The 25,289-nt window shown below is 44.1% G+C and overlaps 1 protein-coding gene across 1 annotated transcript in view; it reads right to left on the bottom strand.

Moving 5' to 3' along the window:
* The window catches only part of GRIN2A (glutamate ionotropic receptor NMDA type subunit 2A), a 302,511-nt gene that overhangs the window by 9,976 nt on the left and 267,246 nt on the right, over positions 1-25,289 (bottom strand). The window contains exon 10 of the mRNA XM_018565387.1: positions 21,737-21,924. Within this exon, the coding sequence (XP_018420889.1) occupies positions 21,737-21,924 (188 nt within the window). The remainder of the gene's footprint in view (positions 1-21,736; positions 21,925-25,289) is intronic.

The following is a 25,289-nucleotide window of genomic DNA, read 5'->3' as shown; positions in this document are numbered from 1 at the left end:
TGGTTTTTTTTTTTCTTTTTTGAAGTTTAACATTTGGGTTTATTTTGATCATCTAAAAACTTTTATTGATATATATATTAAATTCTAAAATAATTTTGACTACTTTGTGTCACCCAGAAAGTTAGGGGAAACCCCCTCCACTTCCTTTAGAAACAAGCCATTTTTTTGTTGTTTTCAGAGTTGGGAAAGAGTAGACCCCCTATCTTGTTTGTATCTTCTATCCATGAATTAGAGAGAGTTTACCTCACTTTCTGTCCTGCTGACAATAGTTTAATCCCTTCGTGACTGACGACGTACAGTGCCAGTCAAAGTAAAGTAAAAAACAAAAAAAAAAACAGTTTTTAAAATTAAAATGAAATAAAATAAATCTAATAATAATAAAAAAAATTTAAAAGTACCCCGCCCCCGCGAGCACGCGCGTCGCCACGTAAACACGCGTCGGGTGCGCCTACGCATGAAAACGACGAACGCGCTACACATGTTGGGTATCGCCGCGCACGCCGGAGTGAGAGCAATAATTCTAGGGCCAGTATTTTGGGGTATCTCTAAATTGATGACCTGTGGGGGCTTTTAAAGTGTCTTTTATTGATTTTTTGGGGTACTGCAGTTTTTCGCCGTTTCACGGTCGCACGCAATCTGTAAAATGGGCATGTTGGGTATCGTTTTACTCGTTGTAACCTCATCTTTTATATTTCATTAAAAAAATGGGTAATTTGTTGTGTTTTGGGGCATTTAATTAAATTTGTCACAAAATTTTGGGGTTTAATAAGGAGTTGCGCTAATATTGCGCAACATAAAAATTTTCAACTACCACCATTTTATTCTATAGGGTCTTGGCATTCAGAAAATATATAATGTTGTGGGGTTTTACGTCATTTTCAGGCCTAAAATGTGGAATATAACATGGGTGCAAAAATGGAAAAAAGGGCCTCAGTCATGAAGGGGTTAAGTAGACAGGAAGTAAGGGAACATTTGCAAAAGGGACACAGACAGAAATAAAAATCTCACATGTGTTCTAGCCTAGAATTTTTATTTCTGTCTACATGGCTGTTGGAGAGTGCCCACCACTTTCTGTGGTGGGCACCTGATCAATAAAAGGAGCCCCTGATCAATAAAAGACCCCCAGAGCAGTGAAAAACTTGCCATGATTTCTAAATTTGTACCCACTCTATCCATATTTAATAATTTTTCTGTTGCTGCTCAGTATATCAAATGTAATTAACTGTAAGCTGTTGTTCAGTATGTATGTATGTTCAGTACATTTTTTGCAAATTAAATTACCAGTCTGTGTATATATCGATAGATGTAAAATTGCAAGAGGAATTTTACTTGATGTTACCATTGACACTTCTGGGACTATTTAAAATGGGTTTAATAGTGGTGTATGCCACTTTTTTTTTTGTTCATCCTTTTTTTATAAAAGCATGTTTGCTGGTTTTGCTTACAATGCATACAATATGTATATATATACTGTATATTTTTTTTAAATGCAGCACTTTTTTCCAAAAATATAGCGCAATTGATGAAAATGTTTGGAAACCAGTTCACATTTTTTCTAGTACTCTAGTTCTAGTACTCTAGTTAATAAATGTAGCAGAAATGGCTTGCAAATTCCCAGTTTCCCAAAGTTTGTAATGAGCAAATGATTTACAAATTGCAGTCCACCACATCTTTAAAAAAATTGGGTCTATTGATAATAAGATACGTAAATACTACTTTATTCTAGTCATTAAATATTTTGTTTTCACTTAAAGTTCATTCTCAGACCACATCTATAAGAATGACATTGTAGAGCTTGACAAGAATCAAAGGAAGGAACCAAAGTGATAGAGAGCTTCAGATAAGCTGGGAGACTAGCCAAATTATTCAAAGAGTATAATACTACAGGGAAAAAATAATAATACTTACATATTTACTAAGGCTATACAAGACTGATGTCCATGAAGATCAGCCTGTGCAGCTTTTTTGCAGAGGAAGGCACCATTAAACCACTTGTGCAACTGGTCTCAATTTTGCCACACAGAAGGAGAAACTATTCCTCCTTATCCCCCAGTTGCAGCTGCTTCCTGAATCAAAATATTGCTATGTTAGCACGTTAATTATAAAAAGGGATATTATTGGTTGTAAGAAAATCATGCTGCCCCTTTTCAAATCCTGTTGTTGATTTTGACAACAGTAGTCATCTCAGAGGAAATATAATAAAAAAATCTGTCACCAAGAACAGAGAGATGTCTGCTGTGCACAGAGCACTTAATTCTTCACTGCTTATCAATAAGCTAAACAGTGTGAATTAAAAAAGGTTAAGCTAAATTCCATGCAGATGTAAAAGACACATTAATGCAGCAATGTAATCATGAATGCACCTTTAAATGTATTTTTTTTAGGGTTGCACAGATACCAAGTACAATACTCGGTACAAGTACATGTACCAATACTTTTGAGCTTCAAGACTACACTAGAGAAAAATTAAAAAGTTAGGAGGCCGCTGTCATTTGTAGGGATCACACGGAGCTCCTGGGATTTGTACATCTCTGTTTTAATGTACGATTTTGTTTTTATAAATATAAATAAAGGGATGCACAGATACCAGTTTTGTGAGTACGCGTACTGGTACTTGCCGAGTACTTACAAGTACGAGTACTGATACATTTTTGTTTATTGTCATGTGACAGTTTTTCTAAAACAATGCAGACTAATGATTTCAGGACAGTGGTGGAGCGCCAGAGCCAGGTCCCAGCTGCAACCTCTGCAACCCTGGTAGTTCTCATGAAAATGCCAAGTATCTGAACTGGTACTCGAAAAGTATCCCTAATTTTTTTAAATGCAAGCAACATAAGTTCTTTCATTTGACTTGCTAATAGCCTTTTGCATTCCATGTGCAGCAGGGTTTAGAGAGGAGAAAAGAGAAGCTGCACAAGGAGCCAATTAGATGTGTTACAGTTCAAGAAGCATGTTGATAGGAAGAGAGAGCAGAGTTACAGAGAGATGAACTAATTAGTGTGTTGCTTCCCATCCCGTCACAGGGTGAGAGTGGTAAGGAAATCTATGAATGAAAGTGAAACTGCAGCAGAGAAAAAACAGGTCAACTCCCTTGCCATGCAGGCAGTGGTGTATTCTGGTTTGGGGCTACCCTAGGCAAGATGAAACTAGGGCACCCCCCACCACTAAAACTGCAGGATCTCAGGGGGCCGTGCAGGATACGTGGTGGTCTCTGCCATAGAGCCCACCACAGATCCTGTAAAGCCCCCGAGACCCTGCAGAGCACACCACAGATCATGCACATACCCCCTGAGACCCTGCAGACCAGTGCAGGATGTGTGGTGGGCTTTGCCCAACACAGACCCCACCCCACCACAAAACTCTCAGGTGGGCTGTGCAGAATATATGCTGAGCTCTGCAGGGTCCCTTTAGCAATAGTGTGATCAAATTACCTGCTGCTTGGTCCCCGGCCTCCTCCACCGCTGGACTGGTGCTGCAGGACCTGGCCTCCTCTGCAGCCCGACGGCTCTTTGGTGACCCGGTGTTCCATCAAGCATGCACAGGCTTCCTACAGCATGACGGGGCGGCGGCACCCTGGCCCCGCCCCTTCCAGATCCGACATCGTCACGGCTTCGCCCCGCTCCCTCCTGCTGATTCACCTCGCCCTCTCCTGCTGCTCGGTCTCATCTGCCTCTTCCACCTCCTCCACCACCACTTCCTCTGCCTCCTTGCCTCCAGAAAAACTGACCTTTTCTGTTTTTTGTAGGGATGCACCGATACTAGTTCAGATACCAGTGCTGATACTTGCCATTTCCATGAGAACTACCAGCGTTGCAGCTGGGACCTGGCTCTGGCGCTTCACCACTGTCCTGAAATCATTAGTCGATATTGTTTTAGAAAAACTCTCACATGGCAATAAACAAAAATGCATCAGTACATGTGTCTGTAAGTACTTGTACTTGCAAAAATGGTGTTGGTGCATCCCTTTATGTATGTTTATAAAAACAAAATCATACATTTGTGAAGTTCCTTCTAAAGAGACTGCAAGTTCAGAAAAATACCTGTTGATCTGCCAAAAATACACCTCAGCTGTTAAGCCCTGTTGTGGGCTGACAACACAAAGTTTTTTTTGTGGACTTGGTGTAGTCAGCCCTGTCTGTTGCTCAACCATTCACTCTCAGGTCTGCTAATGGTTAAAATGGTGACAGTTTCAATAGGCACAAGGGCAGGGTTCAGTTTGCAGCTCCAACAAAAAACAAGTAGAGATGAGCAGTAGTTGAAATGTAACCTAAAGACAAAAAGACAAAAGGAGCACCAAAACCCTGGTCCCCGACACCAAGGACTGGTGCCAGCATAAGGCTGCATTGAGGGTGCTGGGAAGGGGGGTGATAGTAGACAAGACTGGGAAGGATGAAGTAGAGCAGATTTCATACAGTGCTAAAGAAGAAAATCCCCCCCTCCTCATGCACAGTGAGCACACACACGCACACACACGCACACACAAAGTGTGTCTGGGACTTCTCATAGTCTTAGATTGTGCACGGCAGTCACAAAAACTCAAAGAAAAATAAAATCCCAAAGTAGTGAGTGACCAGGGCCCTGTGTTGCTTAGGTCCACCACTGGCGCCAACAGTTTGCTTAGTGCATTTCAAAACTGAGGGAGACATTACAGTTAACAATACAATTTCAGTACAGGAGGTAGGAAAGCCCTTTTTGTGAGAGCTTACAATCTAGTAGGAGGGATGTTTGGGATGATTTATTGGAATAACTGAAAGGGCGGTTATATCGAGGTGGAATAGGCCTCCCTGAAGAGATGAGTTTTCAAGGATTGCCTAAAGGTGGACAGAGTAGGAGATAAGCGGACAGGTTAGGGTAGGGAGTTCCAGAGGATGGGAGACACTCTGAAAAAATCCTGGAGGCAAGCATGCAAGGAGATGACAACAGAGGGGGAGAGCAGGTGGTCTTGGAGGAGCAAAAGGGGTGGTTTGGGTGATATTTTGAGATGAGATGGATGATGTACAGTAGGTTGGGGTGGAATTGTAGATGGCTTTGTAGGTTATTGTTAGTATTTTGAATTGTATATGTTGGGCAAGTGGGAGTCAGAGGAGTGATTGGCAGAGGGGGTGACAGATGCTGATCAGTTGGTAAGGTGGATGATTCCGGCAGCAGCGTTCATGATAGACTGAAAGGGGGATAGCCTGTTTAGTGGTAGGCCAACATACAGGGAGTTACAATAGTTAAGGCCAGATATTACAAGGGAGTGAATTAGAAGCTTTGCTGTGTAATTTGTTAAAAAGGAACACATTTTGGAAATGACCCAGGGAGGAGGTATAGATGTAGAATAGAAGGTGCCCAAGGACATAGCCTTGGGGGACCTCCACAAATAGAGGAAGAGTAGAGGAGGAAGTAGAGTTATAGGTGACACTGAAGGTGCGATAGGATAGGTAGGAGGTGAACCATGAGAGAACAGAGTCTTGGAGGGCAAGGGAATGGAGTTTATTGAGGAGGAGTGGGTGGTCAATTGTATAAAAAGCAGCATAAAGGTCCAAGTATATGAAAATAAAGTAATGGCCTTAGATATTAGTGGTTAGTAGATCGTTAGTAAGTTTTAGAAGGGCAGTTTCTGTGGAGTTCAGGCATTCAAGATGTTTGGAGGTATATAGGAGCAAGGAGATGGGTCTCAAATTGTTCAGACCGGTGGGCCCAATTGAGGGCTTTTTTAAAAAATAGGGTTCCCAAATGCTTGTTTTAGAGGAGTAGTGATGATGCCACAAGAAAGGGAGAGGATGAATATGTGAGTAAGAGATTGTAGAATAAGGCTAGAGGGTGACCGTAGTTGTGAGGGAAAGGGAGTTAGAAAAAGAATAGGAGAAGGAAAGCGTGTTTTAGGAAAAAAATTTATTTGCAGTCCTTGTGAAAAGTAGTTGCTGTTGCTTTCTTTTAAAGTGCCGCTTTTAAAAGTGTCCCAATACATTTTCAGATATCTACTTCATCAGAGATGTTTAATGACTGACTGTGATTTTATCCCCCATAAGAGCATCCAAACTTACACTGAGATGGGGAAGGGGGTGTGATAGCCAATTAATATATTGGGAGTTGATAAGAGACACATGCATGCTAGCTTGCTTCCCTTGACTGCAGGTTAGAGTAAATGGTGCGGATGCACCTGCCGATTATCGTATGATAATCGCGGGAAATCCTGCGATCGTACGATAATCGGCAGGTATATGGAAGGCGTGCAACCGTTTCTACTGCCGATTATCGTATGATAATCGCGGGAAATCCCTCGATCGTATGATAATTTAATACAAATGATCTGAATAGATCACTTGTATTAAACAAGCTGCGGCTTCCACTGTACGTTTAGCTCTGCTTTAGCAGGGCTAAATGTACAAAAACTAGGGATTTGCTCCATAAGACGCACACACATTTTCCCCCGCCTTTTGGGGGGAAAAAGTGCGTCTTATGGAGCGAAAAATACGGTAAATCGTTTCTAAAAGTGCCCCAATACTTTTTCAGATATTTACTTCATCGGAGATGTTTAAAGGAGAACTATGAGATGAGTGATTTCCACTCACCTCATAGTTCTAGCCGACCTGTGACAATGAGACTGTCACAGGTCGGCTTAGTAGATCGGGAGGTGAGCGAACACATACCAGGTTCGCTCACCTCTCGATCCTGTCACGGCTCTCTGCCGTGACAGGGGGAGGGCTGGATTCCCCTCTCCGATCTGCCAGCGCTGACTGGCGGAACGGACGGGGGAGGGGGCAGGTACAGCTGGCTCTGCCTCTAGATAGGCAGAGCCAGCTGTCACTCACGCAGCTGGGTGGATCCCGTCATCTACGTCGGGATCCGCTCCGGCTGCAGCGTCTCAGTATACCGCGAGCTGTAGCTCGCGGTATACTGAGCTTAGGGTAACGGGAGGACGCTAGTTTGTGTGCTCCCGTTACCCTAAGGAGAACTATGGGGAAAAACACTGACCCCATAGTTCTCCTTTATTGTCTGACTGTGCCCTGCCCCCCTGTCATGCTGTGGTAGATAACCACAGATTAATGTGACTAACTATTACTAATTACACCATGACCTGCATAAATGAGAACCTTCACAGACATCTTATTCTGCACTGTTTCTTTATGTAAAAGAAGACATTTTGATAGAGGCAGTGCTTTGCTACCTCATGTCAGAGACTCCAGAAAGGAGAACAGTAAGCAGCGCAATAGTGACATCCAACTATCTACCAAGTCCCACTCCAAATCTGATTAAACTAGTTGTCAGAGGGAGTAGTGCTTTAGATCTCGCACTGCACAAATACAGCTATTAGATTGCATGAACATGAGTGCCTAGGCACCCTCACCAGGAAGTAACTGCTATTTTTTAGGATGAATTCAAGGCAAAATTTACATTTTCAGTTTAGGCACAATTACCATTACAACATGTTCCCTATAAAATAGCAAACTCCACTTTTTCAGATCAGTTCCACTGTAATTGCCATTTGTTTCACACAAAGCCTATTGTGCTTTATATTTTCAATTACATTGTCTCTTGCTGCAACACTGAATTATAGTGTTTACCTAGATCTGACTTGGCCTAGCGTATGATTAATATTTTTCATTTATATATACACACAATGTTGAGCCATCTAACTGCCTTACATGTTTTTATGGTGTACGCAGTTCCCTAAGTAGCAATTTTTTAAAATTCTAATAAACTCAGCTTATTTCTGTGCCAATGCTGCATTTCTTTGAAAGCATATAATGATGTTTGAGATGGAGATACTTTAAAGTGTATCTATACCTGAAACTTTTTTTAGTTTTGAATACAGTGGGGAAGGATTAGAACTCCTGTCAGGTTTTACTACAGTCAGAGGCTCTGATGAAGAGATTCAGATTCGCTATATAAATACTATGTAATAATAATAATAATAATAATAATAATTCAGTCATCTAAACTAAAAAAAAAAAAACACTTTTGGCTATAGATACATTTAAAACCCCTTCCTGTCCAGGCCATTTTTCAGTATTAACCGCTGAGGTATTTGACTGATAATCACGCAACACCTGAAATTAATTTTATATAATTTTTTTGGGACAGATAGAGCTTACTTTTGGTGGTATATAATCACCAATGCGTTTTTTTAATTTATTACTATATAAATAAAAAAGTACTGAAATTAAAAAAAAGGATTTCCCTACATTGTGTTATGAAAAATTGCAAAAAAATATTTTTCTTCATACATTTAGGTCAAATGTATTCTGCTACATTTCTTTGAACATGTCGGATAAATATATACCAAACATGTCAAGCCTTAAAGTTGTGTGCGGCAAAATCTACGCTAACGAATATTGGCCAAAGAAGACGTTTTAAAAGCTTATTCCACTCATCAATTTAGTGTTTACAGTGATTGATGGCCCTAGAATTATTGCTCTCACTCCAACATTCATGGTAATATGTAACATGTGTGGCACAATTGTCGTTTTTGCACGCAGGCGCACCTGACGTGAGTTTGCATTTGTATATATGAGGTTTTTTACTTAAATTTTTCAACTTTTTTTCACTTAACTTTATTGCTATCACATAGGGGACTAAAAAGCCCTCTATGTGATAGCACATATACAGTAACAGGTCCTCTTTATGGAGACATCAAGAATTTATTAGACTCCAAATGCCACCTAGTAATCCCAAAGTAGCGTATGAAGCAGAAATCATAATATGAAACCAGAAGTAATGAAATACAGATTGCTTCCACTTTCAGTGACTTGGAGGGAAGATCAGCTGAAGTAAAAATGTGCTGATCTCCCTCTGGTCAATGTAAACAGATCTGTCATGATGGTCCTGGGCTTGCAAGGGCGAGGGCAGAGCTCAGGATAGCCAGCAGCAGTGGCGGAGGAGGGACTTGCACACTTCATCAGAACTGTACAAATGATCAGGCAGCTCCACAGCCACCTAAACACTTGGCCGTAAACAGCCATCACTGGCTGTAAACATTGTTCAAAGTTTCCTGCTCCACTTGCATGCTGTATATTAAAATAAACTATGAAAGAGCTGCAAACAAAGTACATTTGCTTGTAAAAAATGTTACAACAAGTGACATCCTTTGCTGTATCAATCTCATGCAGCTATTATATACTGCACATAATGGTATGATAAATGGTGAGCAGTAATCTAGATATAAAGGAAAATCCCCCTACAATATGTTCATCACCACCAGTATATAATCTGACATACAAGACACACACAATGGGGTATCTTCCAAAAAAGAACAACTGTCCATACCACGAAAATATATAAAAAATATAAAAATATTTATTACATGAAAAACACTCGTACAAAAAGTGATTCCCAGAAAAAAATCCATATGATACAAATATCCCAAATATAAAAAAGCAGTTCCTGTAAATAGCTATCATCTGCAAGGGAGCTCAAATTGAGTTTGCAGTATAGCTGCCATAAAACCATACCGCTGCCTAAAATGTATCCTTACAATGTTTGCCAAGGAAAAGGTTAGATTTTACAGCACCGGGGGACGTGGCTTACGCATGGCCGTGGACGGACGCGTGTAGAGAGAGCTCCGGCTGTACACCCGGGAACGACCACAAGGAACTCTCCATCCCACCCCGTACTATCCAGCCATGGGCAGGTCGGGCAAGAAGGGAGGTCGGCAGACTGCCAGGCCCTCTGCCTCAGCCATCGGGCTGAAGATCGGGTCCTTCTTCAAGACCTCGGGCCTACTCGCGACCCAGTCGCCGTCAGACCGCAGTGCGGGAAACGTGGCGGGCTCGGAGGCCTCCTCGCCGCATCAGCCTACCTATCAGGGGGATTCCTCTGTGCCGGAGGAGGACGGAGCTTCGCTTAGAGGTGAGGAGATGTTCCAGCGCTATTTCGCGCTCCTGCCCACAAAAACTGAGCTGGAGGGCCTGTTCTCCCACCTGGAGGCCTCCCACAGCCGCGATAGGGAGGGCCTGGCTGGATTTGGCCAACGGCTGGAAGCTGTCGAGACGCAGGCTGCGGCTGTCTTCCACTCTGTCCACCAGCTGCAAGATGAGGTGAGCAAACACCATCTCCTCCTTCAGCATCTAAGCCTGCAGATGGATGACCAGGAAGATCGACATCGCCGCAATAACATCAGGCTGCGCGGCATCCTTGAGGCCACAGGTCCATCGGACCTTAAAGCTACGGTGCTGGGGGTCCTCAATATGATAATGGGCAATCCCTCCACCCACTCTATTGAATTGGATTGGGTGCTTACGGTGCCAGGATTTCGTAATCCCTCCCAACAGCAGCCCAGAGACGTTCTGTGCAGAGTGCACTTTTTTCAGCAAAAAGAGGCCATTCTGCTGAAGGCCCACGAAAATGGGCCGCTGGTCTTTGATGGGGCTCAGATCACGCTCTTCCCTGACTTGTCCTGCAACACGCTGACGAGATGCAGGACCCTCCGGCCACTGACGCTAATGCTGCAGGAACGTGAGATTCCCTACCGCTGGGGCTACCCTTTCCATCTGGTGGCCTGAAAGAATGGCAAGTCCCACATCCTCCGCACTCCGAGTGACCTTCTGGACTTCCTTTGGGCCCTACAACTTCCCCTGGTGACCCTGGAGGGATGGCCTGACCCGGCCCTACCGGATTGGGCCTCTGTGCCCACAGAATCCTCATGGCTCCCGGCCATGTCCCAGAAGAAACGGCGACGCAGGCGTCAGGAGGCCGCCCCCACACCTACTCCACCACCCTGAATAGGCGGGCAAGTGAGGTGGTACACCGATTCTTTTCCAGAGACTCTGTCTGGTGTCTACTTTCTGATCCCACCTTGTTGACTCGCAGAAGATCAACCCAAGACTGGAGGTTACCGGTTCCATACGTTATTTCTTTTTCCTACCAGGCCCTGTAGCTACAAGCCTGCTAGACTGGTACTGGATCTCCTGGACTGACTAATTTTAGACACTAGGGGAGGAATTTGGTACCAGGAGGTCCTCTGTGGTAGCCTTGACATTTGTCCGGGGGCGACCCGCCGGCTGTTATCATCATTATTGTTTTTGTTATTGGCAGTGGCTTATTTCCGGCTCGCCCCTCCTCTTCACAACATAGGTGTTTGCCTACGGCCGCACCCCAGGAAGGTGCCGCCCTAGGCAAACGCCTAGTTTGCCTCGTGGTAAATACGACCCTGTCCTCACCCCCCGTTTTCCGGGGGCTCCTGCCCCTCCTACGTTCTGGCATATGCAATCCTGTGGGGTCTATTCCTCCTTGCGTAGCGGACCCCCGCTCATAGGACGGAGGACCAATCTGCCGCTCGGTAGGGGGCTACAGCATGGGTCAGGCTCTTGAGATCGCTGCAACTCGCTTTCCCCACCCCCTATGTTCCCTGTACTTCCCCTCCCCTCCCTTTCCTATAGTTGCAAGCTGGAGGTCCTTTGTTGTAGCCTCAAGTGGCTGAGATGCCCAGGACGGAACACCCCAGTGAATCCTACTTTTACACCTTGTTTTGACATTTGCCCGGTGGCGACCCGTCGGCTGTTATTATTATCACTCTTGTGTTTGTTGTTTTCAGTGGCTTCTGTGTCCCTTGCAGGTTCACCATGCATCAACGCTTTCATGCTACTAAGCTAATGTTTATAATGTACGTACACCTTATGTGAATGGGATTCTTGCACTTTAACGACATTGCTGTAACTGAGGGATGCACAGACCACAGGCGGGGTAGCACTCAGGGTCTGCGCCTTTCTCGGGGGGCTTCTGCTCCTGCAATCTGGCAAATGCACTCCTGCGGGGTCTCTGCATCCTTGAGTTGCCGACCTCTGCTCATAGGACGGGGGACCAACCTACCGCTTGGCAGGGGGCTATAGCATTGGCATGGCTCCTGAGACCGCTGCAACCTGTCTTCCCCACCCCCTCTGTTTTCCCGGTCGTTCCCGGGTGCATAGGCCGTTGGGGCCCTGTGTGACCACTTACCCTCACATAGGCCTTCCCCCGCCTAGTTAGGGCGTGTTGGGGTAATTTTGGACCTCGATGTCCTCGATTTAGTGAGTGTTCTGTGTTCCCTGTGTGTCCTTTGTGCTTAGTCAATAGTCTCTATTTGTCGTCCTTTCCTCCCTCGCTCTCTACCCTTTCTCTGCTGCCCTCCCCTTGGTGGGCCTAGCCCGCTATTCTCCCTTTGTCCTTTACTTCGACTCTCCTGGCAAGGCCAAGTGGTCCCGAATTAGTGATTTACGGATCTGCTCTCTGAATGCCAGAGGTCTAAACTCCCCGCAAAAGAGATCGCAATTGCTCTATAACTTACATAAACTGCATAAACAAATTGTTTTTCTACAGGAGACCCATTTTGTGTCGGGCACGTCTCCTCGGCTGTCCTGCAGACAGTTCCCCTGATGGATAACCAGCTCCGATCCGGGCCGCAAGGTCAAGGGAGTGGAGATCGGGTTCCATTCTTCATTACTGTGTGAGGTGCTCTCTGAATGGGCTAGACTCCGAGGGCAGGTATGTCTTTGTGAAATGCTCCATCCGGAACAAACTGATCACTCTAGCGAATGTGTACCTACCGAATCAGGGACAAATCCCCCAGCTGCTCTCCATTTTGGCGCAACTGTCAGATTTCTCGGAGGGCGTCCTCATTTTAGGGGGGGACTTTAATCTGGTGCTTGATCCTAGCCTGGACACTACATCTGGGAAGTCCCAAATATGGTCTGACCACTCCCCTGTCTCACTGACCCTTACGATACCGCACACAAGCAGGTCCTCTTACTCCTGGAAATTGAATGAGACCCTCCTTCTGGATGTTTGCTGTAAAGCCGACACGAATGACCCCAACCCTGCCCCTATCCGCTGGGAAGCTCTTAAAGCCACGGCCTGTGGGGTCTTTATAAAGCACGGTGCATGCATGAAAAGGGAGAGGGGCGCCACGCTTGCCCGGTTGATGGCTGAACTAGCCACGTTGGAAACGGCTCATAAGACCTCTCCGTCCTCTCTCCTCCTTCAGGATCTGACCCGTGTCCGATCCAAGATCCGGTGTCATTTGGATGCCAAATATGCTTCCTACAGGGACCGGGTGAGGAGCACTTTCTATGAGCAGGGAGATAAGAGTGGCAGTTTACTCCGGTAGAAATGGCGTGGTCCATGCCCCGGACCTCATCACCAAAGACTTTGAGACCTTTTTTTCTATCCTTTACCACATCAAATCTGACTCTACGGACATGACCCCTGCGGAGCAATCTACACAACTGCAGGAATATTTGGCATGAACTGCACTTCCCAGGCTTCCAGCCTCTGCTTTCCAGGAGCTTTCTGCACCTTTTTCGGACGCTGAACTCCTCCGTATTCTTAAATCACTGCCAACGGGCAAAAGTCCTGGCCCGGATGGTTTCACAGTTCGCTTTTACAAACGTTTCCAGGATATTTTAATGTCCCCTCTCCTGAACTCCTTTAACGCTCTCTCATCTACTTGCCACTTTCCCCGCCAATCACTGGAGGCTCACGTAGTGGTTCTACCCAAACCAGGCAAAGACACCATGCACTGTAATAATTTCCATCCCATTTCCTTGATCAATGTGGATGTTAAGCTGTATGCCAAACTCCTGGCGCATCGCTTGACTGACCTGATCCCACGGCTCATTCACAAAGATCAAGTGGGGTTTGTACCCAGGCGTAATGCCAAGGACAACACCAAATGCACGATTACCCTGATTCATCACGCCCGCTCCCGCGGTATTCCCTTTTGTTTGTTCTCGGTCGATGCTGAAAAAGCGTTCGACCGAGTCAGTTGGTCTTTTCTAGAGGCCTCTTTGCTCCACTCGGGTCTTCCCCCTGCGTTTGTTGACAGGATTATGGCATTGTATCACCGACCCTTTGCAAGGGTGCGGGTCAACGGAAATATGTCTGCCCCATTCCCAATCTATATTGGCACCAGGCAGGGCTGCCCCCTTTCCCCCTTGCTCTATATCTTGGTGATGGAGCACTTAGCCAACGTGATTAGAGGCAATGACTCCGTCCGGGGACTTCAGATAGGTGACCAGGTACATAAACTTGGTCTCTATGCGGACGACTTGCTCCTGTATCTTTCAAACCCTATTGTGGGCATTCCCTCTCTGATGGAGGAATTTAAGCTTTTTGGCCGCCTGTCCAACTATCGGGTGAACCTGCAGAAGTGTGAACTATTGAATGTTTCCCTGCCGCGAGCTGAGGCAGAGTGTGTGAGCGGTTCCTTCCCCTTCACGCTGAAATCAGATTATATGACTTATTTGGGAGGCCGCATCCCGCCGAACCTTGCGGACCTCTATTCCTTGAATTATCCCCCCTTACTGCGCACTGTTGAGGATACTCTTCTAGCCTGGATGAATCTTCATCACACTTGGTTCGGTAGAATAGCCCTCTTTAAGATGAACCTACTCCCTCGCTGTCTCTACCTGTTCCAAACCCTCCCTCTCCATCTTCCTGCCCTCTTCTTTAACAGATTGCGCTCGGCCACCATACGTTACATATGGAGGTGCCGCAAACCAAGGATACGGTATACGGTCTTAACAATGAGGAAGGAAAGAGGTGGGGCGGCGCTCCCGGACCTGGAGGTCTACTATAGAGCCACTCACTTATCACACCTGGTGGACTGGTTTGACACCAGGGATGGTATGTTTGTGTTGTAAGGCGGCTCTAAGTGGGGCGCAGCACCTGATGTGTAGGGTGCCTGGAATCTCGCAGGGTTTCCTTTGGTTATCTTGATGCTGGAGACCCAGATTTGGGCCAGGCTCCATAACGTTGACCTCCTTGGAGGGGAGAGCTTTAGCAGTCTGGAATCCCCACACGGGGGCAGGACTTGGAGCGGAGGTACGGCTCGTACCTGGGCACAATGTCATGTACATTTCTGAGGTAGTTGTTATTGTCTACAGCTCTGCTACTATGACCATGTTCGCTCTTCTGACTCTGCCTTTGTATGTTGTTTTACTTTGTATGCTGTTTATTTTTATGTTTGTGATAAATTCAATAAACACTATTTCTGTAAAAAAAAAAGATTTTACAGCACCTGCAAAACCTTGTTTAGCCATGCCAGACTGAATCAAAATCACGTTGGCTTTCAAAGTGAGGTTTGCTAAACAGGTTTGTCCATACTGTGTTTCTGCTTCATTATATGCTAAGATGCTACTGAGAGCAGATACAGTTTTAAAAATGGAAAGAAGGGTTGACATGAAGCTGCCCTTTGATTTTCAGGTCAGTACCTCTCCTGGTTGAAATACTAATTACTTTATCCAGAGCTCTAGCAACCCAAAGGATCCACTCTGTGCAGATTATAGTTATATGAGGCATGTCAAATTTTATGTCTCACTTGTGATATTGGTACTGACAGCTAGGAATGGTAAGAGAATAACAGTGACTGAACTGTGGGGACGTGAAGTGGCATAGAGATGAGGTCTCCTGGGAAGGGTGTGGGGGAGGACAGGCAACACTAAGCCCCATAAACATTTGCAATCCTTTCTTCAGCCTCATAAAAATGTTGTGATGAGAGATTTGAAACGCAAAGGGGATATCTGCTCTCTTAAATCACATATTCAGGCTAAAATCATCCCCAGACAATTGCGTCTAAGAGTAAAACCTCCTGAACATTTGAGATATACACATTTCTTAACAAGATGGAAGGAGAAATGTATCACCTACGGAATTCAAGTAATGACATTAATTGCAGTTGAAGAAAATGTACAATTAAAAGAATTAGAGAAATTCCTAAGAGCGCATCCAAACCTCAGCCTTTCAAGATAATTGTGAATTTAGGATATTTAATTACATTTTTTTAAAGAAAAAGGTTGACATGGTACAGCAAATATTTACAAATAGCAAAATAAATGAAATAGGATTTCAGTGATTGCATGAAAGGGAAGTTTCATTATTTGTTAAATAAACTTTTTTTAATAGAGGCAAAAGAAGTTCCAGGTGTTAGCAAGATTTCTGGTTAGGATACTTCCTAGAATATAAAGTCATATTTGTAGTTTGGGCTGCCAAATTGAATCACAATATTAAGACCTATTTTGCTTTTTTTATGGTCATTATTCATCAATAGCATAGTGATTCATTATTAATCTAAGTTAGGATTGGGAGACACCAAGTGGGGAGACAAAACAACTTTGTCTACTTTGCAGGTTAAAATGATAGGTTTCCTGCAAGAATATTAGAGGGTAGCATAAAGAGCTTTCTTACAATCTTTATAGCGCTGGGACTGTGCAAATGTTATGACAAAAAGATTTGCTCTTAAGATATTTTTGAGGGATCTGCAGAGACTTAAATGGAGAAAACAGTGATCAGACAGGTGAAAAACCTAGTCCAGAATGTATTTGTTTCCCCCTGATATGTCAGTGCTGGAGGTGTTTGAATAATTGCTTCCTTCTTGCCAAGACAACCATTCCTTTCTGGGACCCTGGAGCAGACCTAGATGCCTGAGGATAGCTGGACAGTGCCCTCTTTTCTTATGGCCTGTTTTATCTAAATAGATTTTGGATATATTTTAGAATTCTCTGCTAGGACGCTGTTTAACTTAAAAGCGCATTGAATGCCTTCTATACTTGAAATTCCACCTCAAGCAATAACTAGCAGGATTCATCAGAGGAATAAATGATGCAGATAAATAATCTAACTTCTAATTAGGATCAAGAAGTAGTTTTTGCTTCTCGCTGTAAGGATAAATTGACAGATGGCTCACTGGAGGACCAAGGGTAATGTTATGCCTTTGCCTGGATCAGCAGTATTTGAAGAGTGTTAATATTATAAAAGGTTGATTAACCATTTATAATGTGATCCTCAAGATCACATTGAAATATATAAAGTTTGCAACTGTAGTAAATGTTTCCAGTTTTCAAACACAGTGTACTATGCATGCTCTTTAAAGCCTTGAGTTCTGGAGAGAAGATCAGGAAGAAGATCCAATATGTGTCGTTCCTGATCATGTGACCACCATAATTAGCCAATCAGTGGAATCATAGGTAAAGTTTGCTATTACAGTTTGTTAAAGTAACCAATATTCCTTCTACCTGCGGTGCCATGTATACTTTTCTCTCTCGCTGAGTGGTAAATTGATCAGTTTCACAGGGATGAGTGTTAAAGTATTATTTCCCAAAAAATAAACAAATAAAGACGATTTGTGTGCTACATTCCTGTAAAATGTTTAACAAACTCTGTAACGGGACTACAAATCCCAGCAATACATTATACAGTAATGCAGAATACCGCTAGCTATAGAGCACTACAAATCCCAGCAAAACATAGAGCAATGCAGAATAATACTATATATATTTGCCACATACTCTATGCTGCTGCTCTAATCTGGGGTTCTGGCCTAATGTATTGGGCAGAGCTTGTCAGGAGGGGTGGGGAGGGTCTTAGAAAGGGGAGATGTGCGGGTGGCAGAAGCGCTGTAAGCAGGCATTGCGTGGCTCCCCAGAAGGCGGCCGCAAGGCAGCCGGACCTAAGACACCTAAGTCAATTTGAAAAATGGAAGTGCTGGTATCGGTTTTTAGTATTGGGACAGAGGTCAGTTATAACGCAGAGTGCATTGGTCGATAATGTATCGCAGAGTGCTGAGGTCAGTAATGTAACTCAAAGTGCGGATGACAGCAATGTAACGCAGAGTGCGAATGACAGCAGTGTAACGCAGAGTGCGGATGACAGCAGTGTAACGCAGAGTGCGGATGACAGCAGTGTAACGCAGAGTGCGGATGACAGCAGTGTAACGCAGAGTGCGGATGACAGCAGTGTAACGCAGAGTGCGGATGACAGCAGTGTAACGCAGAGTGCGGATGACAGCAGTGTAACGCAGAGTGCGGATGACAGCAGTGTAACGCAGAGTGCGGATGACAGCAGTGTAACGCAGAGTGCGGATGACAACGGTGTAAGATAGAAAGGGACTTACAGTTTTGATGTACTAGATCATGTGTTCTGTCATGCCCTCTTCTTCCTCTCCGGGTGGTGGGGGAGGAACAGTGATGTTTCTCCCATGTAAAGCCCCAAGCAGCCTTGATGCGTCTTCTCTGTCCCTACTCTGCTAAAATACATGAGCAGCCAATGGCAGTGCTGCACTCTCCCTCTTAGCCAATAGCAGCTGGGGTGGGCGGAGGAAGATACAAGTGGTTGCCGACTGCTGAGGAGCCCGTACAGCAGGGGTCTCAAACTCAATTTAGTCGGGGCCACTGGACACATTTTGTAGTCCCGTGGGGGCCGCTACTATATACGGTACAAGTGTTAATGTCTGTACAAGTTACAAGCAGCAACTGTCACCCATTCAAGTTAATGATCGGGTGACATTTGCTGCATGTAAACGCTTGCACACTGCATGTAATCATATGTGAAAGGATTACATGCACTTAGGAATCTGTCACTATTCCTGCTTATACGATTGTGTATCCAGGGATAGTGATTGTTTTTGTAACTGCATGTAATCATATCACATACAATTACATGCGGTATGCAGGCGTGTACATGCAGCGGCTGTCACCCGATCAGTAACCTGAATGGATGACAGTTGCTGCATGTAAACGCCAGATTAGGGATTCCAGCTGCAGGAAAATGCAAGTTTGTGACACAGGAATTCCTAATCACACCTGAAATATACTGTAGGTGTGAATGAGGCCTAATATACACACAGAAAAATACAACCCCTCCACACTAATACACCCCCCTGCACAAATAAAATAATACACTCCCCCTCACACACACACATAATACACATTGCCCCCCTTCCAAGCCCCCCACACACATTTAATACACTGCCCCCCAGCACATATAATAATAAACTCCCCCCCTCCTCCTTGGGTTGGAGTTCAAACATTAACTTGTTGGCGTTAATGAACTCCCTGAACCTGCGTCGGTCACCAGTGAAGACATCTGGAGGGCTGACCTTGGGTTCGGGAGGATCCCTGGTGGGGGCCGGTGTAGCAGGGATCTGGGAGCGTAGGGTCTGGTTTTCATGGCGGACTGCTTGCACAGTAAGTGTCAGCGCTTCAACTTTCTGGGCGAGGGCCAACACATAGGTGGTTAGTTCCGCTGGATCCATATTTTTAAGGTTCGATGATTCTGTCACGACCCGGCTTTGGAAGTGTAAGGTGGATCACAGCTGCGGTTCCAACAGTGTCTCTAGTGCGGTGGTCAGGCTAAGATCCCCGGCGGCTCTCTCAATCATAAACGGAGAGTTGGGGATTTAGTCATCATGGACCGCTAGTAATAGTCGGCAGTAACCGGAGAAGTAGTTTAGTGATTCTTAATATATACACCTAATCTTGGCAATCCTACCGTGATACAGTATCTATGACGGATATCAGAAGCAATCCCCTTCACACAGCATATATAGCATGGCAACGCAGGCAGGTGATACCCTACGTCTCCATTGGTGAGCTGGGGATTTTTTGTGTTTTGTATTGTTGTAAGCCTTCCCATGTGCGCCCTGCCAGAAAGGCTGGTTATAGATTCATGCAGGTACCATGTTTTCTAGTTTGACTATTTTGGATGTGGGGATGCACTGGGTGTCCCAGCGTGCATTTTTGGTTGCTGGACCTCCAGTGCATCCCTGCACCTTATAAGGAGCAGTAGGCTACCTCCTGGTACACCTGCATGCAGTTTATCGACTGCATTAATATGCTCACACTTGGAGACTTGTATAGATAGAGTTAGGACCACACTTTGCAGAGGTGCCTAGAGTCATCCCTCTAGACTTGGAGGGAATAGTGTCATGAAAGAACACAGAACAGATAGGGGAATTTTTCAAATCATTTGTGTGCAAACACACTACAAAATATATTCCTATGGGCAATACGTTTAAAAGGCTCAGATAAAACCTATGTGGCTCATGTCCAATGTTAAAAAAACCCATAAGAAATAAGAATAGGGCATTTAAAAACATAAAAATGAGAAACACTTTGTATAAATAGTAAAAAGATAAGGTCTGATCATGTGGGCCCCTTTCAAGATGATTCATGGTTGGTGACTTGGGACAAAGAGAAGACAAATGTTTTACATAACTTCTTCAGCTCTGTGTATACAAAGTATGGGATGGTTGTGGCACAGGTTCAAATGAACCACAATGGCTCAAACATTATGTGGTCCAGAAGACAGAGACAACATTAAGGTGAACAAAGCACCTGGACCAGATGATTTACACCACGTGTCCTCCAAGAATTGAGCTCTGTTATTTCAAAGCTATTGTTTCAAATTGTTTCAGACTCCTTAATGTTTGGCTTTGTACCAATGGATTATCACAAGGCCAATGTGGTGTCTATATTTAAAAAGGAATCAAAGTCCTTACCAAGTAATTATAGACCTGTGAGCTTGACTTCTGTAGTTGGGAAGATACTTGAGAGTTTGATAAAGGACCACATATATTTGTTTTCTTTTTGAGTACTCATCATGGATTCACAAAAGACCAAAGCTGTCAAACAAATCTGCTCTCTTTATGAGGATGTAAGCAATAAACTATCCAAAGGGGTGGCTGTGGATATAGTATATGTGGACTTTGCAAAAGCTTTTGACTCAGTTCCAGCAAGGAAGGTTTACAACATTTCAACCCCAGAAGACCAGTACAGGCTCGAGCACATGCACATGCATGAACTATGGCTTATGGCCCTGTGTAAAGGATCACAGGCAGATGTGCATTAGCGTGCAGATGCAAGCACATAAATATGCAAACTTGAAAAAACAATGTGACAAACAAGACATGGGCAGAATGCAGAGTGGACTTCAGCTAGTTTCTGATTACGTGTTATCTGACCTGCTTATCCGTGTACAACCTAGCTTGCCTTCTGACTTGCCTTCGGATCTCTGCCTGACTGTTATGAGCTTGGCCTACCTATTGGATTCTGACCTCTGCCTTCTGCTCTGTCACTTTCTGCCCGGCTGTTAGCACCTTTGGCTTGTGTCACCAACTGTGTTTCTGTCTCCTGAATTGGTATTCTGTGGTCTGGCTGTTACCTACCTCGGCATGTGTCTTGTCTACATTCCTGTCTCCTGTACTGGCACCCCAGTGTTCTGGTGTCTGGTCCGGGCCCTGCAACCTACAGTCATCTGGTCTACACACCCAACTCTGCTCAGATTAAGTACTTGTCTGCTCACAATCTGCCTCCTCTTCAGTACTTTCCTGGTCAGCAACTAATGTGTATTCTCTGCCTATTCAAGTGTCCCATGGTCCGCTGTTGCTCCTCTATCCTCTTCACTCCCTACCATGATCAGCTTTCATAATCTCTACCTTCAATTCCCTCACACCCAGCTTCACGGTCATTTTACACTGTTCCCATGCTGTCATGAATAGCACACTTAACATGACTAAATATTACTTATCCAGCTATTATTTTGTCTTTGCCAGTAATGTAGTGTGCAATTAATCATTCAGGGGCCAAAAACATTTTGTCTAAATTAACCTGTTCAGATATTTGCACACATTAATAGGCTCCTAGATAAAATATAGTGGAAAGTTGATTACTAAATAAAAACAGGAAAAACCAGATCAATCATCATCTACAAAAATAGTTCTCTATAATAGCTGTTAAACTTTAGAAACGTTGTGCACAGGAACTGACTCTAGCATATTTAGTAGAATGTTTAAAAAAATAGGTGCCTTCTCAAAAGAATACATTATTATGTGGTACAACATTTGTAAAAAATGCATAGCAGTATGTTGATAACAGTGACTGATTCCCTCCAAGCTAAATGTTCTTAGCAACCATTCATTTTACTTTTATTAGCATAAACAGGAAGAGGACCTATTTTAACAATATAGTTTATTTGCATAATAGTGAAATAAAACATAACTTACCATCTCCAACAAATTGAAGAAGAGCTAAATCAATAGGCCGTTTCCACCGAGAACCTTTTTGGAGGGCAATCCCATAACCTGTTGTGGCAAAAATATAGCCACTGCCTATTGTTACAAGCTTGCAACCCTCATCCCTTCCAGCCATGTAATTCAGAACTGCTGCATCATAGATGAAGGCATCTAACTTTCTGGAAAGAAAAACAATAAACCAGACAGAATGAGAATAATTGTTTTCAATACTTGCATTGTCAATGCTCTCTGCTGGGCATTAGGCATAAAGTTTGCCATACATAGCTCACATTTAGGGCCCTTTCACACCAGATGCAGTGCGTTCCGGCCCGATTCTGGCCAGAATGCACTGCCTCACATTGCAGCCATCTCACTTTTTTGTGGGCCAGGAGAGGACGTGGCGGGCCATTTAAGTGAATGGTACCGTAGCCACGCCCTTCAGCCACAATGCGATCAGCCGCACGAGATTGCAAGGCACATTATGCCGGTGGTCCGGTCCAAACAAACTGTTGCAAGCACTATTTTGATCGTACGGGACTGCATGTGCTTTGCGATCCCGTGCGGCCGATCGCATTGCGGCCTGAGGGCGTGGTTATGGTGCCATTCACTTCAATGGCCTGCCACGCCCCCTCCTGCTCCACAAAAAAGTGATCCAACCGCAATGCGAGGCAGTGTGTTCTGGCCAGAATCGGGCTGGAACGCACTGCATCTGGTATGAACGGGCCCTTAGGCTGATTCATGTGAGTAGGGGGAAGTGAATACAATAGCTGGCAGTGGAGATTCCTTCATCCATGCCTGTTAGCAAGGATGAGGAAATCGAGTGATTCCTCTCAACCATCCTGCAGGCTGAACAAGAGAAATCTACACGTGTATGGCTAGTCTAAATCGGTGCTTAGGAGTAGTGGATGGAGATATAAATGAAGGGTTACTTGTAGACTCTATGAAAAGTAAAATTCTGCATATCAGTCAAGCCTTCTTAGGCTAAATTATTTAAAGAAATAAGCAACATGCGTGAAATCATTAACTGGGCAGCACATTGGTGTAGAGGTTAGCACTTCTGCCTTGCAGCATTGGCCTGGGCTGAGTATCCCCAGTTCAAATCCCGGCCAGGTCACCATTTGCAAGAAGTTTGCCTGTTCCCCTTGTGCTTTTGTGGGTTTGCTCTGGGTACTATGGCTTCCTCCCACGCTCCAAAGAAGTGCTGGAAGGTTAATTGGCCCTCGGACATATGCATGTGAGATAGGGACCTTAGATTGTAAGCCCTGCAGCAGCAGGGACTGATGTGAATGTGTACTATGTAAAGTGCTGCATAATTTGTTGGTGCTATATAAATGCCTGTAATAAATAATAATAATAATGGAATAGATTATAAATTAACACCATGTTTAAAAGCTTGATGAATAAAAAAGTGCACTTCAAATGCAGACATGTCACCCTAAGAAATACCTGTTTAGAGATTTAACAATTCACCATTTGTTAGCAGCTGAAATATCACTTTTGCGTGTTAACTCTTTAAAGCAAACTTCAGCTGTATTTCTTTTAGAAGCTCAGTCAAGATTTTTTTTCTGTCTGTGTCCTCAATGGAGATATCTCCATACTTAGGTACACGGACAGCAACAGTAACACCTTTTTATTGGAGCGAGGAAATGGTAGAAACAAATGTGTATTGCTCTTGATAAATTCCCATCCCATTGACACCCCTTCTCCTTATTTCTTATCTTGGGGTCATATGGACAGAAAGTGAAAGGAAAACTCCCCAATAGGAAATCTAATTTAAGTAGTAGTAAGATGTCTTGGCATGACCCTGGATCTCAACATGTGGATTTGTTGAGTAAACATGTTTGGGAGGTCCCAAAACAATTGCAAATTATTAGTGGTCCAAGAAATTGCTGGACTAATTAAAAAATATTTGGGTGTTTCTGTACTAGGGCATGGTGGACCATTATCACACATACAAAGTGGTTCACTAACCCGCAAAGCAAAAAGTTTGGATGTGATTAAAAAAATTGCTCAGATTTGCATTCATGCTTGATTCAAGAAAGCCTTCTCATGCACAAATACCCTGTCAAGTTGTGCATTCCTTTGCTGATATGTACGTGGATAAGTGTGATTTTGTTCCTGTAAAGGTCACATTCTTGAGGGGTAAATCTTCAATGCAGTTCTCATAATGCCCTGACTAAGCCAGAAACATGATCATAGGAGCTAGCCAAAAGAGAAAGGAGATCCATCAGACATAGCTCCCATTCTTTATCCAGGCCCTCACCAGCCATAGCCACTAGGCTTTATCTGGGCCTTCCACCAGCAACAGTCAATGAGCTTTATGAAGGTCTTCCTCTAGTCACAGGCATCCAAGCTTATTCCAACTCTTTCCTGCTATCTGCCTTCAGAGATCCCTCCAGCAATGTCCAGTTGTCTGTCCTCAGAAACCCCTCCGGTCCTACCTCTCAGTCACCTTCCCTCTGGGCCAATAGGTATACATCATTATACAGAAGTGAGGCTAAGGGTGAATCTGAATCTCCTGCCTCTCAGCATAGCAACAGAACACTAAATATTAGTGAAAGTCAGAAGACATGTCTAGTACTGCAAAGAGAGGTATACTATAATGCAGAAAGTTTGTGACTACCTGACCATCACAACTAAAAGAGCTTGTTGGACATACCATTCCAACCATTTGCACTGATATGGAGTTCACCCATGTCCACAAAACCTAAAATATGAGAGCACTGTACATTCTACCAAATGCATGTATAAGGAATAAAATATGCAGAGCACAAATGTTTTTCCTTTACCATTTAACCTACGTGGGTTTTAGGAGCTTAATTGTCCCATATCTGTAAAAAATAAGTCAAGGCAACTGGACTTGCTGTATTTTTTCTTGATAACGTTTCACAGGTCTTCAAGAAAAAATACAAGTCCAGTTGCCTTGACTTATTTTTTACAGATATACCATGATCTGGATGAATGAGAACCTTCACAGACTTAATTGTCCCATGATGTGCCCAGAGCAGGGTGTCACCTTGGGTCACACCTGAGCCCCAGGGCTGTGTCCACCCCATACACAGTACTCTGCGCAGGCTACTCTCAGAGCTGTCACTCAGCACCACTCCATCCTGCTCCAGCACCAAGACCAGACAATGTAAGTATTAAATCCATCCTACTGGAAACACAGACCATAACTAAGGCATTCTTTGTGCACGGTGCATTGTGTCAAGGAAAAATATGTGAGAGTAATGGACAGCACACCCTGTGTATTATACTGTAACATGTCACAGCACCCATTGGCTGAGGAGACAGCAGGAGGTGGTGCAGCTGTAGCTGTACTTTCCTCATTGAATCACGAGAGACTGTAGCATGTTAGCTTGAGATCTGGGATGATTCCGTTTTATAGGTGCAGCTGTACTTCCCTCATTTAATCAATAAGGGGCATAGCATGTTACCTAGAGATCCGGCATGATCCCATATTATAAGGGATGGGTGGAAACCCTAATCTTAGGATATCTTTGGAGATGGCAAAATTCATACATAGCTTCCTCAATAGGTTTTA

Source organism: Nanorana parkeri, unplaced genomic scaffold (genome assembly GCF_000935625.1).
Source record: "Nanorana parkeri isolate BGI_ZX_2015 unplaced genomic scaffold, ASM93562v1 scaffold839, whole genome shotgun sequence".
Lineage (NCBI taxonomy): Eukaryota > Metazoa > Chordata > Amphibia > Anura > Dicroglossidae > Nanorana > Nanorana parkeri.
This window is presented reverse-complemented; position numbering and strand designations above follow the sequence as displayed.